At 36.7% G+C, this 17,139-nt stretch overlaps 2 protein-coding genes across 2 annotated transcripts in view; both read left to right on the top strand.

Moving 5' to 3' along the window:
• Positions 1-17,139, top strand: part of LOC134748857 (uncharacterized) — a 41,107-nt gene that overhangs the window by 3,280 nt on the left and 20,688 nt on the right. The window lies entirely within an intron of this gene.
• LOC134753206 (uncharacterized) lies at positions 55-2,833 on the top strand. The gene is made up of 3 exons (XM_063689012.1): positions 55-388; positions 1,240-1,391; positions 2,006-2,833. The coding sequence occupies exons 1-3, from the start codon at positions 206-208 to the stop codon at positions 2,274-2,276; spliced, it is 606 nt and encodes a 201-aa protein (XP_063545082.1). The 5' UTR covers positions 55-205; the 3' UTR covers positions 2,277-2,833.

The following is a 17,139-nucleotide window of genomic DNA, read 5'->3' as shown; positions in this document are numbered from 1 at the left end:
CATGCGCATCACTAGTCACAGAGAAACGTCTTAAACGTCATGGAAATGTCAAACCTGCAAGTAAATTCACTACTTTTTTTTATTAACAAATCTTTCAGTTCAATTCAATATTTGTCTTGATTTTTGTGGTGATTTAGTGGTGGTGAACTCAGTTGGTGTTTGTTATAATTATAATTTATACGTTTTAAACAGTACTTAAGCCGTCATGGCGAACCTGAAGTCGGATTTAGACGAGTATTTGCTTCAAAACGAGAACCGTCGAAGTTACAAAATTAGTTTACCATTCTCTACTCCCAGTTTCTTCTCCCGAAGCAATGAAGAAACGCCTGCGAGTAGTTCTAGTAGTGGAAGTTGGTTTCAAGAGGTGCAAAAAGAGTATTTCACTTTAGTAAGTATATGACCTATTTTATTGTTTTGCTTAAATGACAACCCAACAACTCAGTGATGAACTGATCAGTGATCAGACATGAATACAATTCTACTGTATAGATTAGATAGCTTTCATAAATATTAATTTCAAACATAGAATAAACTATTCAATAACTAGATGACCCGGCGAACTTTGGTTAGAGTATAGCAAAAAGTGGCTGCTCCTGGGACTTAAAAAATGACACTGAAATTTTCTAAGTCCCAAGAACGGCCCCCCTTTGCTATACCCCAACCCGAACTTCGTTTCACCGGTATCTATCAAATAAAGTAGAGAAAAAGTTATGCGTTTCTTATAAAAACCAAATTATCACTAATGATAATATGACAATCATTACATTATGACTTTTAATAATTATGTCAAACAATAGAGACCCAGGTATATGCCATCTTACTAAGTCTAGGCGTCTTAGACCAACTCTAAGGGCGAGCAGTACCCCGGCCTTCACCACTGGAGGGCTTCGTCACTTTTTCTTTAACATATGACATCTATTTCAGTTTATAAATATAACACAATTAAGTAAGACTGCTTGAAGATTTTTTTTTTGCATTTCAAATTTGGCATCTATAACCACTTATATGGTGTATGTGGACAGTATCTGACCCAATTACCCTATGCTCTGAGTTCTGAGAGCTTAGTATCAATCACTGAATAGAACAAGATTATTAGTTATATTCACATAATAATATCATAGCTACATTTTTTTATACATATGTTTTAATCATGTTCAAATCATATAAGTAATAAATAGAAATTAAACATATTTCGGCCATAATATAAAACTAAAAATTTATTGTTATGGATGTTTACAGAGTCGCACACAAAGGTTCATGGGTTTCGGAGTATGCCTTTTCTTCGGTATCCTGTGCTTCATCCTGTCATTCCTCTACATTCCCATCTTGATCCTGCAGGCACGGAAGTTTGCTCTCCTCTTCACACTCGGAAGCTTGTTCTTCATACTAAGGTAATTTAATTTTATGGTGTAATGCTTGGAAATTAGGTTGACAATCTTATTTGTACTGTTATCAAAAATGTGAAAACATTAGTTAATTGTTAAATAGCATGTCTAATGGCTTTTCAATGATTACTCTTCAAGAGTGTGAGTGTGATGTTATCGCATTTGTGACAGTTATTCAAAATAATGTGCCATTTCCACTGAATTAATTTGAGTCCTAATATTAATAAGACCGCCTGTTGCTACCTTTATTAACTTTGTAAATCTGTTATTGACTTTTCTTTTGTGGTGCAATAAAGTGTATTTACTTTACTTTAATAGTACAAGGAAATTGCTATTACTCTTACAACATCTTAATTCTAAATATGTATAATGAAACTTGTATTCATCAGAAACCTTTATATATAACAATACAAGCTCCCCGAAGATGTGGTTACTGCTCAAAATGTAAATCAATTTAAAAACAAGTTAGACAAGCATACCTCTACATCTACCATCTAATGATAACTGGATACAGGCTATATCAGTTGTCACAACTTCCTGCCTGCTTACTGAATAATAATATAAGTTCCCCTTATGATCCTTGTATAAAAAAAAAGACATTTATGTCTGTTTAATTTCAGCTTCAGCTTCCTCTATGGGCCCTGGTCTCACTTGAAGTCACTCTTCTCAAAGGAGCGAGCTCTCACAACCCTACTGTACGGCTCTACGCTAATAGCCACACTGTACTGTGCACTGCATCTACAAAGCACTCCACTAACTATTGTCTGTGCGGTGCTGCAAGTCATTGCTCTTCTCTGGATGATGATGGGCTCCATCCCGGGAGGCTCCACGGGTGCCAGGTTCTTCGGAAGCATGTTCAAGTCATCAGTGTCAAGTACACTGCCAATATAACAAATGAGTGATGTTATTGTTATTGTGTATGTGTATTATAGGGGTATTTACTGCTAGCTTTGATTAACAAGACATGTCTACATGCATTATGTTTGTAAGCTATTCTGAGAGACGCTCAACAAGTGCATATGGAATTTGTTCAACTATTGGACAAATAATTCATTTTTAAACTGAACTGATACTATTTACTGGTATACTATTATCATCAATTATTATATAATGTTATGTCTGAAGACATGTAAGGCTCAGTAAATGCGACCTAATGATGAGGGGAGACATGTTTTGGTTCTCATTTATGTTTGAAATTCCTGGCTGTTAAATGGCTCTAGCACAATAAAAGGTGATAAGCTACATTCAATTTTGGGGAAGGGATTCCTATTAGAATAATATGTAATCATAATATGAGCAATGACTTGTGACTTTTTATACAACTTATTCATAATTTTCGAAACTGATTTTTAAAAATGCTCAAGCAGCATGTAGCTGGGTTTGTATACACAATTGTGATAGGATAAATATGTAACCAATGATTAACTTTTAAATTAACTTTGTATCAAGCAGAAACGTCTGGGAACGATACTATTAAGCTTAGAAACAAATTAAAAGTGGAAAAATTCACTATCTTGTGTGGGACTTGAACCCACGACCACTGTATGACAAAACAGTGAATTTTTCCACTTTCTAAGCTTGATTAACTTTTAGTTATTATACTTTGTAATAAGATACTTTGATTTAATTATTTATTATTCTTGCCTATGAATGTATTTTATTTTCAAGTTAAAGTCGACATAAATTGTGTTCCTATAGAATGTTTATTTTTATTTGATTGTTCGTTAGTGTACCTATTTATCTGTCAACATACCTACTAAGCATGTATTTTCTCGTAAGGCGGGATTCCACCGGTGAGCGTCACAAGCATTGGGGTGAAACTGAACATTTCGGGCGCTCACGGTAGCGATGTTACGATTCGACTTCACAAATCGGTCCAAACCGAGCTAGGCCTGAAGTCGACTAAATCGACGTGAATGTACCGTAAATCGACTCAAAGATACGAACAAAATTGTGTGACGTCGAGGTCAATTAACCTTATTAACCATCGCAACTTGCAATATCCATTTGTTGCTGCGTCACTTTCGTTTGACATATTGAGAAAAGAGATGTTTGTACTAACGCGAATCGACTCCAAACCACGAAGAAAAATGTTGCCATGCACATTGCCGCCATTATTGAGTCGACTTAAGACAGTTCAGTCGAAGCTTGGTACCTCTAGGCAAAGTAAAATAAAACTTATTATTTGAGTTGCAAGGTTCACTTTCGCATGGGCTTAAAGAGATCGGTTTGGCGGTAAACTTCGATTCGATTTGTCAGTTTCGCGCCGCGTCGCTTTGCGCGCGGCTTACGGAAATTTACGAATTCGCGGCTATGACTGACGGAACCGCACGCTCTTTCCTGCTTACTCTTATACTGCTTTCCCGTTTCAGCTTTAGCAATGAATGAAATTGTGATCTACCGCGCAACGCTAAACTAAATTATTACAAATGTTTTCAAGAATTAGTCAAAGTTTTTGTTGTGTGTTATATGTAGCTAATAAAAGTAAATTGTGTAAAAAATTTCAAATTAAATAGTTTTGTTACTTGTTACGATGCCGGGAGGGAAGAAACGATCTGCTGTGTGGGATGTATTTGAAAAACCGAGTGCTGAGAAAGTTGTGTGTAAAAGATGTGCTTTTTCATATAAATATGTTGGAAACACAAGCACGATGATGGCGCACATTAAAAAGAAGCATCCAGACTCACTCTCTCATTAAGCAAAATGTGAGACGCAAATGCAGTATGCACATCGAACCGCAAAGTTGGACGGGCGGAGTACCACCCTAAGGATCGAACAAACCGTAAAATTGACAAATCGATTTGGTCGACTCAAAACCAAGTGACGACACGGCCTACACAGTGCGGTTTGAACTACTGATACTTAAAAACTGTAGAAGTTAATTCGATTTGGCCAAACCGGTTTGCAAACCGGTTTGGGTGTAAATCGAGGTCGACTTGTTCGATTTGAAAATTTTGCGATTTGACACATCACTAGCTCACGGCTCCGTTCGACTCAACGTTGCTATGAGCCATAGAGGTCTATGCTATGACTTATGAGCAATTATTAACGACATGGAGACTGTATAAATTAACACGTTCGCAAACGATTAGTGACGTCATGTGTCAGGCCAAAGGAAACAAAAAACTACGTGAATGCTATAGCATTCGTGTCGTGTGCAGTGCCGCCTCCATACATCCATAAGGAGACGGCCGCTATATGACGGCACCGCTATCCTAGGAAAACAGAGCTTTAGGGTTGACTAAACTTGACATTCCTTCGCGTGTTCACCCACAGATAAGATAATCACTTAAAATTTGACAACCCTAATTAGCCGAAAGGGATAGTGCCATACATTAGAAAGGGGCAACATGATTCGTTCCTGAATCGCTGTCAAACTTCAGTTTTGTAGGAAGTTAAATTTCTGTGCGGTAGCATGCACTATAGGCTATTTGACTAATTTTTGAAAATGGTTTTAATTGATTGTTTATGACTTAATAATTACACTACATTGATATTTCCGTGAAATTTCCTGTATTAAATATAAAAAATCAATGTTAAAGTTTATTTATTTTGAACGCGCCTTAAACGCTGTTTTTGCAAAGGGGCTAATCACGTGACACGTGTGACGTCACACGCGAGTAAACTCAGTCAATGACCTTAGTAAATCTTATGGTTTATGTGCATTAAATTTATTATTTCACTGTAAAATGGTATATAAATGGTGTATAGTGCCGCAATGTTCAAGTACGACTATAAAAAATCCAGATAAATTGTTTGTTTCCGTTCCAACGAATCCCAAAAAAAGAAAAATGTGGTTAAAACTAGCGCGAAGAGACCCAAAGAGCATTTTAGCGCATACAAATGTTTTTATGTGTGAAGACCACTTCGATGTAAGTAATATTTAACTGTAAATAAATATGGTAGTTAAAGCAGCGGATTTTGTTGTATTTAACGAAACAAGATCTAGGTATTTAATGTATTACTACATAACCTCATAACATAGCTCTTTCAGCATTAGTAGGTAGTTAGTAGCATACTTTTTCTTTCAAACTAAAGTGCAGTATGGAGATACTATTCTCGTCATCGTATTCTATATATAGGTATATATATATCGTCGTCGTATTCGTATCATCGAAATCGAAATGTTCGTAAATAAACAAATTCTACGTATACTCACATAGCTGTTTTTACATTTCTAAGTTCCGCAGCATAGTAATCCGGATTATCTTTAAAGAAAAGTGCAACCATTGATGCGTCTATGTCTGGTAGGTTGCCGCTATCAGCTTTCACATATTTCGGCTCCATTTTGAGATTCTTATGAATATTGTGCTACTAGATATACGGATAAATCGGAATATATCAGAAAACTGTGGAACAATAACTAAAATTAACTAAATACAAATAAAACAGTTAAAACACTCAAGGCAATCAAGAATGTTTACGCGCGTGTGACGTCATCCGAGCGTTGACCAATCACAGAGCGTTCACGTCCCTGATGAAATTTCAAAAAATATTAAATTTTCTTTCGTTTATATTCCAAAAACTAAACATAATTTACATTCAAATATAGTGAAATATACTTTATTAGTTTATTATCTTTCAGGATGACAGCAATTCGTTATTGACCGAAGCGTAGCGAAGGTCTACGGTTTGACTCGCGCATTTTGCTTTTGTATGTCCGGATGTTCTCCTCTACAGGTCGCAATTCTCAACCGATTCTCGTGAAATTTTGGGACCAAATTCTATGATTAAATAGATTTTTTTTTGTCGACCCGGTTTTTGGAAATTTTTCAAAATGGCGGAGTCGTAATAGCTCGCGCCCAAACAAATAGTCGTATCGATATCATAACAGTATTTTCTTTTAGAGATATGTTTACAGATTAAACGGCAAAACATGCAGAAATTTTGTATTGCTGGTTTTGGCGGTATTTAGATGTTTAGTTTTTACTCGAGAAAGAGTAGCCATATTTCGTCAGCTTGTATAAGAACTAGCGTGGCATGTTTTGCAAACAGTCGCTTTTTTCGTTTGAAACGGGTGGTCCCTGGTTCGATCCTCGGTAATTGTATGCTGCTGCATAACTTTTTGTATTTTTTTTACTTAAATTTCGTATTGTTTTTTTATTTATTTTATATTTTTCTATTTTCAAAAAATGAAAATAATATTATTGATTGATCTAATATTATTGGGCTAAGCGTATTCGTTTCATTGTTACAAGTTTTTTTTTTAACTAGACCTAAAACATATGTTTGTTTATTATAATTTTCTAGTGTTCTTAACCGCGGAGCCATACATTTATTTAGATTTAAGTGGTTCTCCTTATTCCGAATTTCATATAATTTTATTTACAGTATTTCTCTTAAAATACGTAGATTTTTTGCACTATAAACTTTGAGGTTTAGGTAGTATAGATTCGTTTGTCTGAGCAGGTTTATGGAGCCAATTATTCAATAATATTATTGAAAAATTCAATAAAAATTGAGAAAATTTTGCCCAACGCCTGTCCATGTGAGTGATCATCCATGTTAAACAAGATGGTGAAGTTAAGTTTAATAATAACTAACAAAGATGTCATTTTAACACAGGTGACCTAGCTAAGTAGTGCCTAATTTGCTCGATATGTGGTGACATCGTGAGGTCGAAACGGGCCGATTTTTAGGGTTCCTTATCGAAAGGGTAATAACGGGACCCTATTACTTACTAAGACTCCTCTGTCCGTCTCTCCGTCTGCATGTCACCAGGCTGTGTCTAATGAACCGTGATAGCTAGACAGTTGAAATTTTCATAAATGAATAGGAACAAATACTAAAACGTACGGAACCCTCGGTGGGCGAGTCCGACCCGCACTTGTGCGGTTTTTAGAGTTTCGAGCTCTTTTGATTTCTTGTGGCTCCCTTCAATATATCTCCACTACTAAGCATTACAATACTTTTAGAAATTCAAAAATCAGCCAGGTATACAGGGTGGTTTGGGTCAGTGAGGGCAACTACCAGATCCCGTGCTACGTGAAAATGGTCTTAGAAAACCTTCCCTCAATTTCAAATTAATGAAGATTGGGGTTTACCGATTTTGGAAAAAACATAGGTACCTACAGGATGCAAGAAAAAGATCATTTTTGACAAATGCCTGCGCCGCCCTTTTTCTCTTACCTACAAGCTTTTCACTGTAGGGTAGGGCAAAGCGCAACATTCAAGTCTTACATACAGGGCGCCTGCTTTACGCTATGAGGTCCCTAAGCGGCCCTATGCGGTCTTCGCAATAACTTTTCCACGCCACGTTTCACGTCAACCACTGCGACTGTGTCCCTAATAGCCTTTTCCCAAGTTTTTTTGATGCCAATCGAACCCATTCCTATCCACGATCAAAAGCTTGTATGGGACCATAAAAAACTTCGCCTAGGAAAGCCACAAATCGAGGAAAACTTTTCCCATACAATTTGTATGAAATGAAAACTTTTATTTTCCACATGCTATTTTTTATCCCAATCGATCCCATTCCTATCCAGTATCAATAGTTTCATAGGGTTCAACTAATGGTAATGTACCTACTAAAAAGTCACAATAATTTTCAAAATTTCGATGCTAGTGCGGAAAGTATGTCATTACTACACGAGTACCGAGATATCTTGCCACGAGCCGTAGGCGAGTAGTAGGGGACATATCCGCACGTGTATCGAACGACGTTTTTTAATACAGTTGCGAAAAAATAAGAAAAGCAACAAGTATTAAGGAATGGAATTCGAAACTTTTTATATTATTAATTCTGTGACATCATCATTGACATTGACATTATGAAGAGGTGTTTTTCTAGCTTTTATTCAACTAGAATAGATTTTGTTATTATTATTGAACCCACTTCAATGAAAGTTTTTTTTCAAATGAATGTTCTATAAGACAGAAACAATTGTAAATATTAAAACACTGTACTATTATTACCTAAATATCGTTATTTACGGTTATTTTTGTATCGTATATTTATAAAAACAATATCGAATGCTGCCTTTGGAAACTTAAAACATTCTTGCAGTAAGAAAATACGCCTCTTCTTTGACAGGCGTTCCGTTCCATTCAGACAACTTATTAAGAACGGTTTTTCAACATTAAAAAATAAACGTGTTATAATACTTATAATGATGAAGAGGTAAGTAATAAAATATGAAATATATATGCATATATTTCGTATTCTTACATTAACAGTAGGTTTTTATGTTGATTACGACGTTTAAAGGCAACTAATATAAACACTCATCAATAAGTAGTAGTAGTATAAATTTAAAAAAATTGGAAAGTAAAAAGCACTAGTTCGCGAAAACCAACTTTCCGCACGCTAAACAGCCACGAAAAGTAGCACTTTTTGAGCAACTGTATTATATTATGCTGAAGCGATCAACATCAAAATCAAAGTGATTTGTTAAGATTTAGTGAGTCGAAACCGTTTTCTCCCGAAATGGAAATTGTATGAAAAAAGTACCTATTGTCTATAGCTATTCTACCCTCTTATTTAAACCATCCTAGACACATCCATCTTAAGCTATGCTCGCGAGGTCTACAGCTCACAGAGCCACTAGTATATTTTTAATGTTGTCAAATACCCTATTATTGACCGAAGCGTAGCGAAGGTCTACGGTTTGACTCGCGCATTTTGCTTTTGTATGTCCGGATGTTCTCCTCTACAGGTCGCAATTCTCAACCGATTCTCGTGAAATTTTGTGACCAAATTCTATGACTAAATAGAATTTTTTTGTCGATCCGGTTTTTGGAAATTTTTCAAAATGGCGGAGTCGTGATAGCTCGCGCCTAAACAAATAGTCGTATCGATATCATAACAGTATTTTCTTTTTAAGATATGTTTACAGATTAAATGTCGAAAAATGCAGAAATTTTGTATTGCTGGCTTTGGCGGTATTTAGATATTTAGTTTTTACTCGAGAATGGGTAGCTGAATTTTGTCAGCACTATCATGTTGTGTTTTGCAAACATTCGCTTTTTTCGTTTGCACCGGGTGGTCCCTGGTTCGATCCCGAGTAATTGTATGCTGCTACATAACTAAACTTTTTGTTTTTTACACTTAAAGTTAAATTTCGTATTGTTTTTTTATTTAATTTGTTTTTTATTTTTCTATTTTGAAATTAATTGATTTTGGGCTTAGCGTATTAGTTTCATTTTTACAAGCTTTTAAGTAACTAGCCCTAAAAATATGTTTTATTTTTGTTATTTTAATTTTCTAAAGTGTTTTGAACGGCGGAGGCATACATTTAGTTAGCTTTAGGTGGTTCTCTCCTTTTTCCGAATTTCATACAATTTTATTTACAGTTTTTCTTTTAAAATACGTAGATTTCTTGCACCATAAACTTTGAGGTTTATGTAGTCTAGATTCGTTTGTCTGAGCTGGTTTATGCAGCCAATTATTCAATAATATTATTGAAAAATTCAATAAAAAATTGAGAAAATATTACTCAACGCCTGTTTGTGTGAGTGACCTTTACACTATACATGTCAAGTCAAACAAGTTGTTTAATAATAACTAACAAAGATATGTCACTTTGACACAGGTGACCTAACTAAGTAGTACCTAATTTGTTCGACAGGTGGTGACATCGTCAGGTCGAAACGGGCCGATTTTTAGGGTTCCGTACTCAAAGGGTAAATCGAGACCCTATTACTAAGACTCCTCTGTCCGTCTGTCTGTTACCAGGATGTATCTAATGAACCGAAATTTTCACAAATGATGTATTTCTGTTGTCGATGCCGCTATAACAACCAGGGCCGGATCTAGGGTAGAGCGAGTGGAGCAGCCGCTCTAGGCGACGTATGGCAAGGGATGCGCCAAAATGGCAAATGATAAAAAAAAAAGTTTTAAAAGACGCGAGTGTGGCGCGGGCCCAAAATACGGTTCGTTTTGCTTTTGGGTAAAAAGCTTTAACGAAGGGCGCCTAAACCCGATTTCGCTCTACCCTGATCAAGGACTCGGGCTGGCACTGATAACAACAAATACGTACTAAAACGTACGGAACCCTCGGTGGACGAGTCAGACGCGCACTTGTGCGGAAAACCTTCCCTCAATTTCAAATTAATGAATTTTGAGGTTTACAAATTTTGGATAAAAACATAGGTACCTACAGGATGCGAGAAAAAGGTGATTTTTGACAAACTTTTTTTGACGTGAAGCGTAAGGTGCACCTTTAAAAACCCGTAGAGGGGCTCGGATCGAAAACCGATATTAACGAAAAAGTGTTATGGCGCGGTGGCGGTATATTATGAATGGTTTTGATATCAGTGTATCAACGAAAGTAGCCATTACTCGGAACTGATGCATGTGCTGCTGACATATATGGCGCTGATTCTGCGCTAGAAACGACGCATTCGGAGCTAAAATAACCCCTATTTGCAGTGTTTATTTAATAATTACTCATCAGTCCATTAACCGATTTCGATACAATTGAGTTCATTTGATAGATCTTTTTGAAATGTTATAATAAATAAAATACGCGGTATTATAAAAAGCTGGAAAAGAGTTAAAATGTGGCATTTTTACAAAAATATCACGACTGCGTCGACTGCTTGTTTGAGGCCACAGTGTGCGAAAATTAAGGCATAAAAAGCTCAAATGCGCTCTTACCTACAGGCTTTACAATATAGGGTCGGGTAAAGCCTAATATTCAAGCACGCGAAGCGCGCTTTTTATACATGGCTCCTGGGGCGCCTTTTATATTGTAAAGATTACATACAGGGCGCCACTGTAAGGTCGGGCGAAACCCGACATTCAAGCCTGCGAAGCGCGCTCTTTCACACAGGCTTCACACTGTAGGGTCGGACGAAGCCCGACAATTAAAAGCGCACCTTATACGTAAAGGGCGCCTGCGGCGCCTTTTACACTGTAAAGACTACGTACAGAGCGCCTGCAGCGCCTTTTTCCCTTACCTACAACCTTTTCACTGTAGGTTAGGGTAAAGCCCAACATTTAAGTCTTACATAGGTACAGGGCGCCTGCTTTACGCTATGAGGTCCCTAAGCGGCCCTATGCGGTCTTCGCAATGACTGTTTATATTAGCTACCCAAAATGTTTGTTCCCCAATAGCCTTTGTTCCATTCGCGTTTTTCTACATTCTGCTTTTAACCAGGCGTTAATTTTTTCAGTAGTTAATTTGATAACACGCGTATGTCCCAGTCGCTTTTTTCCCCAAAGAGTAATGTTTTCACGATAGTCACACTAAGTCGATAGATAGGTAGGTTAGGTTCGTTAGGTAGCTTCAGATGCCCGAAGGGCAAACCGCCCAGAAATAGGAGCCCCGCGTAGCGGGGCTCCGTCGGCTCAGGGTAAGAAGGGCTTGTTCTCGGAAATATTACTCTTTGGGGAAAAAAGCGACTGGGACATACGCGTGTGATTAAATTAACTACTGAAAAAATAAACGTCTGGTTAAAAAGCAGAATGGGGAAAAACGCGAATGGAACAAAAGCTATTGGGGAACAAAATTTTTGGGTATTAATCTATACAGTCCTATATTTTACGGTTTTACAAGAAAACAAAATGGAAAAATAGCTAAATCACCTACGTCTTGCTTTTGGAGAGGGTACAAAAAGTATTTCTCCGGTTCTTATATAAAAAAATATTCGGGTATTACCCGTTTTTATACCCAACCAAATACTTGCTGGGTTCTTTAGGCTTGAACTCTTTGGAGGTAAGACGAAATTTTAAGCTCCTTACGACAGCCTGTTGCGTCTTGCGAGGTGAATCGGATTGTGCCGAACTGGTGGCGCAATTACTGCGTCTTTTTGTCCCTACGCCGACCAGAGTCAACTTCCGGCCTCGGGACCGTGGTCTACTTGTAGGCCCGATATCGCGAACCGTGTCTCGCAGAAAATCCCCACTTGTTCACCCTTTACCCCTCCTGAATGCGCTCTTAGCATCAGCGCCCGAATGTGATTTATTTGCTGGCAGGTGGAGCGAAGTGCGAAAGGAATATCCCAAGCAACACAAGGCAGCTGAATATTGTTTGAATAATAGAGCATGCCGTATTGTAAGCTGAATAAGCTAGCTGAATAATGTCTGTAACAGCGCTGTTACAGACGTTATACAGAAGATTTGGGCACAAATTAAACAGCTTACAACTGAATAACAGCAATATAATAGCTGTATAAGTGTGTTCATAGTCGTGAATCATCTGAATAACACTTGTATAGAGGCTGTCAAACGCTTCTATACCTCTTTTAAACCAAAGTTATTTATCCAGCTTTGTATACAATGAAACAGTTATTCACACGTTATTCAGCTTTTGGTTCATAAGTACATCTTTACAGAAAATATATTCAGATATTATCTCTAAAATACAGAAAATGTGTGTGATAAATCAATGTTTTCTGTCTTCCATTTTAATTTGTGAACTTGTGTCAAAGTTTTATAATAGTTTCTGAAGTGAACACAAAATGAGGAGGAGATTTAATGTTTACATAACTTTAATTTCATAACGCATGCCACTTTACTGTAAATACATATATATATTTCAATGAAAATTTTAAAGCGCCGCGTAAATAATGCATGGTTTAAAAAATAAATATAGACATTTTACTAGTCCACTTTTAAATTTGTAATTTTTTTGCGGTGTTCAGGTGTTTTAGTGATAAAAAATGTACTTTAACAAGTTATGCTACGATAAAATTCGTTTTATAAATGAATAAACGTTGGTTTTTCAGTTCATTTTGAATTCTTATTGAATTGTAGAGGTTAGAATATGAGCAACCGTAATGGCGTCCGACCGTGCAGAATATAAGCTGCTGCCACAGATATTATTGTGTTAAATTTCTGAATATGCATTCACATTAGTCGCGTTACTGAGCTACATTTTAGATAATGATGGTTTTAGAACAGCAAGTTTTGAATAACATCAGTATAATAGTAAATTGTTTCTCAATATTAACATAGAGCAAAGATAGATATAACTCCGTAATAGATGGATACAGTCTAAGGAAAAAACGTGCCTCGAAAATCACGAAAATTTGATTCTCGATCAGATGGCGCCACTAGTTTTATCCTACTCTCGTATAGAGGGCGTTGATGGTTTCGTTTGTTATTTATCATTTTAACGCATATCAGTGAAAGAACATGGGTCAAAATCATATAAAAATAATTAATGCAAATAAAAAAATCATTTATCCATATTTAAATACATTTTAACGTATTTTTATAAATCTTCATTTTTAGTTTCAAAGTATGTCGATAGATGGCAGTGAATTTACAGTGGTTACAAAATTTACTATGACAGTACCGCTCTATCTTATTATATCCTCATTGACATAGAGTAACTTATACTAGAGCGGTACTGTCATAGTAAATTTTGTAACCCCAGTAAATTCACTGCCATCTGTCGACACACTTTAAAACTAAAAATGAAGATTTATAAAAATACGATAAAATGTATTTAAATATAGATAAATGATTTTTTTATTTGCATTAATTATTTTTATGATTTTGACCCATGTTCTGTCACTGATATGCGTTAAAATTGTTAAATAACAAACGAAACCGTCAACGCCATCTATACGACAGTTGGCCAAAACTAGTAGCGCCCTCTGAACGAGAATCAAAATTTCTTGATTTTCGAGGCACGTTTTTTCCTTAGACTGTATCCATCTATTACGGAGTTATATCTATCTTTGATATTAACGACCATTAGGGTTCTATACACAAATAGTAAAATCCATTGATCCTCTTACTAGTTTGATGGGAAACATTGTAGGTATGTAACACGGGCGATATTAAATCCTACTTCCTACTAATATTATAAACGCGATATAATATTTAAGTTATTATATGATAAATATCACAGAAATCACACAAGTCGGTACGGCACTGTTTTGATCATGCTTTTTAGGGTTCCGTAGTCAACTAGGAACCTTTATAGTTTTGCCATGTCCGTCCGTCCGTCTGTCTGTCTGTGTGTCTGAGGCTTTGCTCCGTGATCGTTAGTGCTATAAAGCTGCAATTTGGCATGATTATATTAATCCGACAGTCGTACAATAAAATCTATAAAAAAAAAATCGTTTCAACCCTATAGTGTGGGGTATCGTTGGATAGGTCTTTCAAAACGAATAGGGGTCTTAAACAAACATTTTTTGATATTGAATTGAATATTTTCGGAAATAATCGCTCCAAAAGAAAAAAAAATGTGTCCCCCCGCTAACTAATGAGCCATGAGTCCAAAAAATATGAAAAAATCTTAGAAATAGAGCTTTAGAAAGACATTAAACGAAAACTATAGCGAACATGATCAGTTTAGCCGTTTTTGAGTTATCACATAAAATCTCCCCTTCATAGTAAAAAGACGTACAGCCACAGTTATTAAGACATTAAATGGGGTTTTGAAGTTATTTGGCATTATTTATGTAAATAAAGTAAAATTTTAGATAAAATTGCTTGTTTTACTCGTAAATTTTTTATTTAATATTTAATTTCTCTAAAACAGTTCATTCATTGGCTGAATGAGTAATGCCGTTGACTATTGGCAGTTTTAGAACGAAAAAGTAAAAAATTAAAAAGTAAGACACAATCCCACTGATTTTCATACTTTATTTAACAAATCATTTTAAAATTACTGCAGTTTCCTAAAATATGTATTTTTTTTCAAAGATATTGCAATTTACGGACTACGGATAGAACGGCATATAGGCATAAGGTCGCCAACCTCTGGGACGGAGAAGGCACTTGAAGAAGAAGAAGATTGCAATTTTATGTTTTTCGTTATGGATTATTATGACCAGACATGCAAAGTCTCCGATTGAAAGTGTTCTATGAAAAAAGTCATGGCTATACGTCTATTACTTTAATTTTAATTACTGATTACGCAAATTTGCCTCATCTTTTTGGTTTCCTCGTATTCGATATGAAAATAGTTATTTGTTATACAAGGGTGCAAAGTTGTATTTTACCCGCGAGTGTGGAATTGAAACATGAGCAAGCGAAAGGATTCTATAGTTGAACCACGAGCGAAGCGAGTGGTTCTAAAATAGAATCCTGAGCGTAGCGAGTGTTTCAACACACGAGAAGTAAAATAGATTTGCACCCGTGTGTAACACAAAACTTTTCCCCTCACTATAGCGAGGAAAGTGCAACATCCACAGGCGTTAGATCATCTTCATCACTGGAATCACTAATTTTTTTACGATATTATAACAGAAAACACTAGAAATTCTGATTTTTACGTGAGTCGGTGAGAAGAACAGTAAAAATTTTGTTGACAATGTTGACATTTCTGTTCTGACGTATGAAATGTCAACGATGCGTTTTGAAATTGCATGGACTCAACTTGTGCGTTCAGAATTATATTTAACATCATTATAAAAAATCTAACTAGAATCATATAAAATAAAACTATGAAAACGGATTATATCGCGTATATTGAATTTATAATTCATCCCGACGTTTCGAACTCTTTACAGCGTTCGTGGTCAACGGGTGACTGAGGAAAAATTACAAAATGCAAAAATACCCACATACTAAAAAAATAATGAACAATCATAGACTACAAACTTTAAGGCTGGTTGTACATGCAAAATCGGTTCATAAGGCTAGTTATACACTATAATTATTTTTCAAGTAAAGATATATATTATATACGCGATAAAAACTATGCCGGCTCCAACCCTACACCACGGACCCGAGAAGATTTAATTCCCTCCTAAATTGTAGGAGGGTATCCCAATATGGGACCGGCAACAAACTCGGCGGGACACATCTTTTCAAAACATCAGAATGTCCAGCATCATCCAACACTACGGTCTCACAGTCTATGTCTCGCTTGCTCCTTTATCAGGTGGACTACAGGATCCCAAGCTGGTGGTAGAGAAAAGCCATCTTCCCTATTAAAGTTTGGATATTTCTTAATCTCAATGGCCTCGCGCAGCATTCTGGGTATGTAACGCTTCTCCTTGGCAAGAACCAGAGGCTTATCAAACTTGATTGAGTGATTGGCTTTATCCATGACATGCTCACAGACAGCAGACCTAGGTCGACGGTGCTTGACATCAGCTATGTGTTCCTTCACCCGAGTGGAAATGCTCCGTTTCGTCTGCCCGACATATGATAGGCCACACTCACAGTCCAGCCTGTACACTCCTGCAGTCTGTAGAGGGGTATTGCATTTTACAGGCCTCAGGAATTGTGACATCTTCTTCATTGGCTTGAAATATGTTTTTATAGAAGCACGCTTCAAGATGTGGCTGATCCTGTCCGTGACCCCCCTGACAAAAGGCAGAATGGCAGGCCTGCGCTCAACTGTGGGGATCTTAATGTGGGACCTCTGGTTGACCCGCGGTATCCTGAGCTCGTTTGCCTGGAGCGCGCGCCTGGCATGCTGGATTGTTAGTGTAGAAGACTGTCTGGTGAAAAATCAGGTAAAGAAGGAAGATTTGGAGGCTATACGGCAGGATGTTTCGTCATTATTACGGAAAGCCAAGCCTCCGAAAAGGAATTTGCCTAGAGATGAATTGGCCGCGTTGAAAACGTTACGCGATGATCCAGACCTTACTATTCTTCGAGCGGATAAGGGAAATGCGACGGTTGTACTTGATACTTCAGATTATAACCAGAAAATTAGGGAATTATTAGCGGATACTACAACCTACAAACATGTAAAGACGGACCCGACTATGAAAGTATTGAAAACCACTAAAGAACTAATTAGTGATTACTCGGACAGCCTTAATCTGAATGTTGCAAGTTTAGTTCCTGACTGCCCCGTGCCTCCAAAGTTGTATGGGTTGCCAAAAATACACAAACCTA

The sequence above is a fragment of the Cydia strobilella genome, chromosome 2 (assembly GCF_947568885.1).
Source record: "Cydia strobilella chromosome 2, ilCydStro3.1, whole genome shotgun sequence".
Lineage (NCBI taxonomy): Eukaryota > Metazoa > Arthropoda > Insecta > Lepidoptera > Tortricidae > Cydia > Cydia strobilella.
This window is presented reverse-complemented; position numbering and strand designations above follow the sequence as displayed.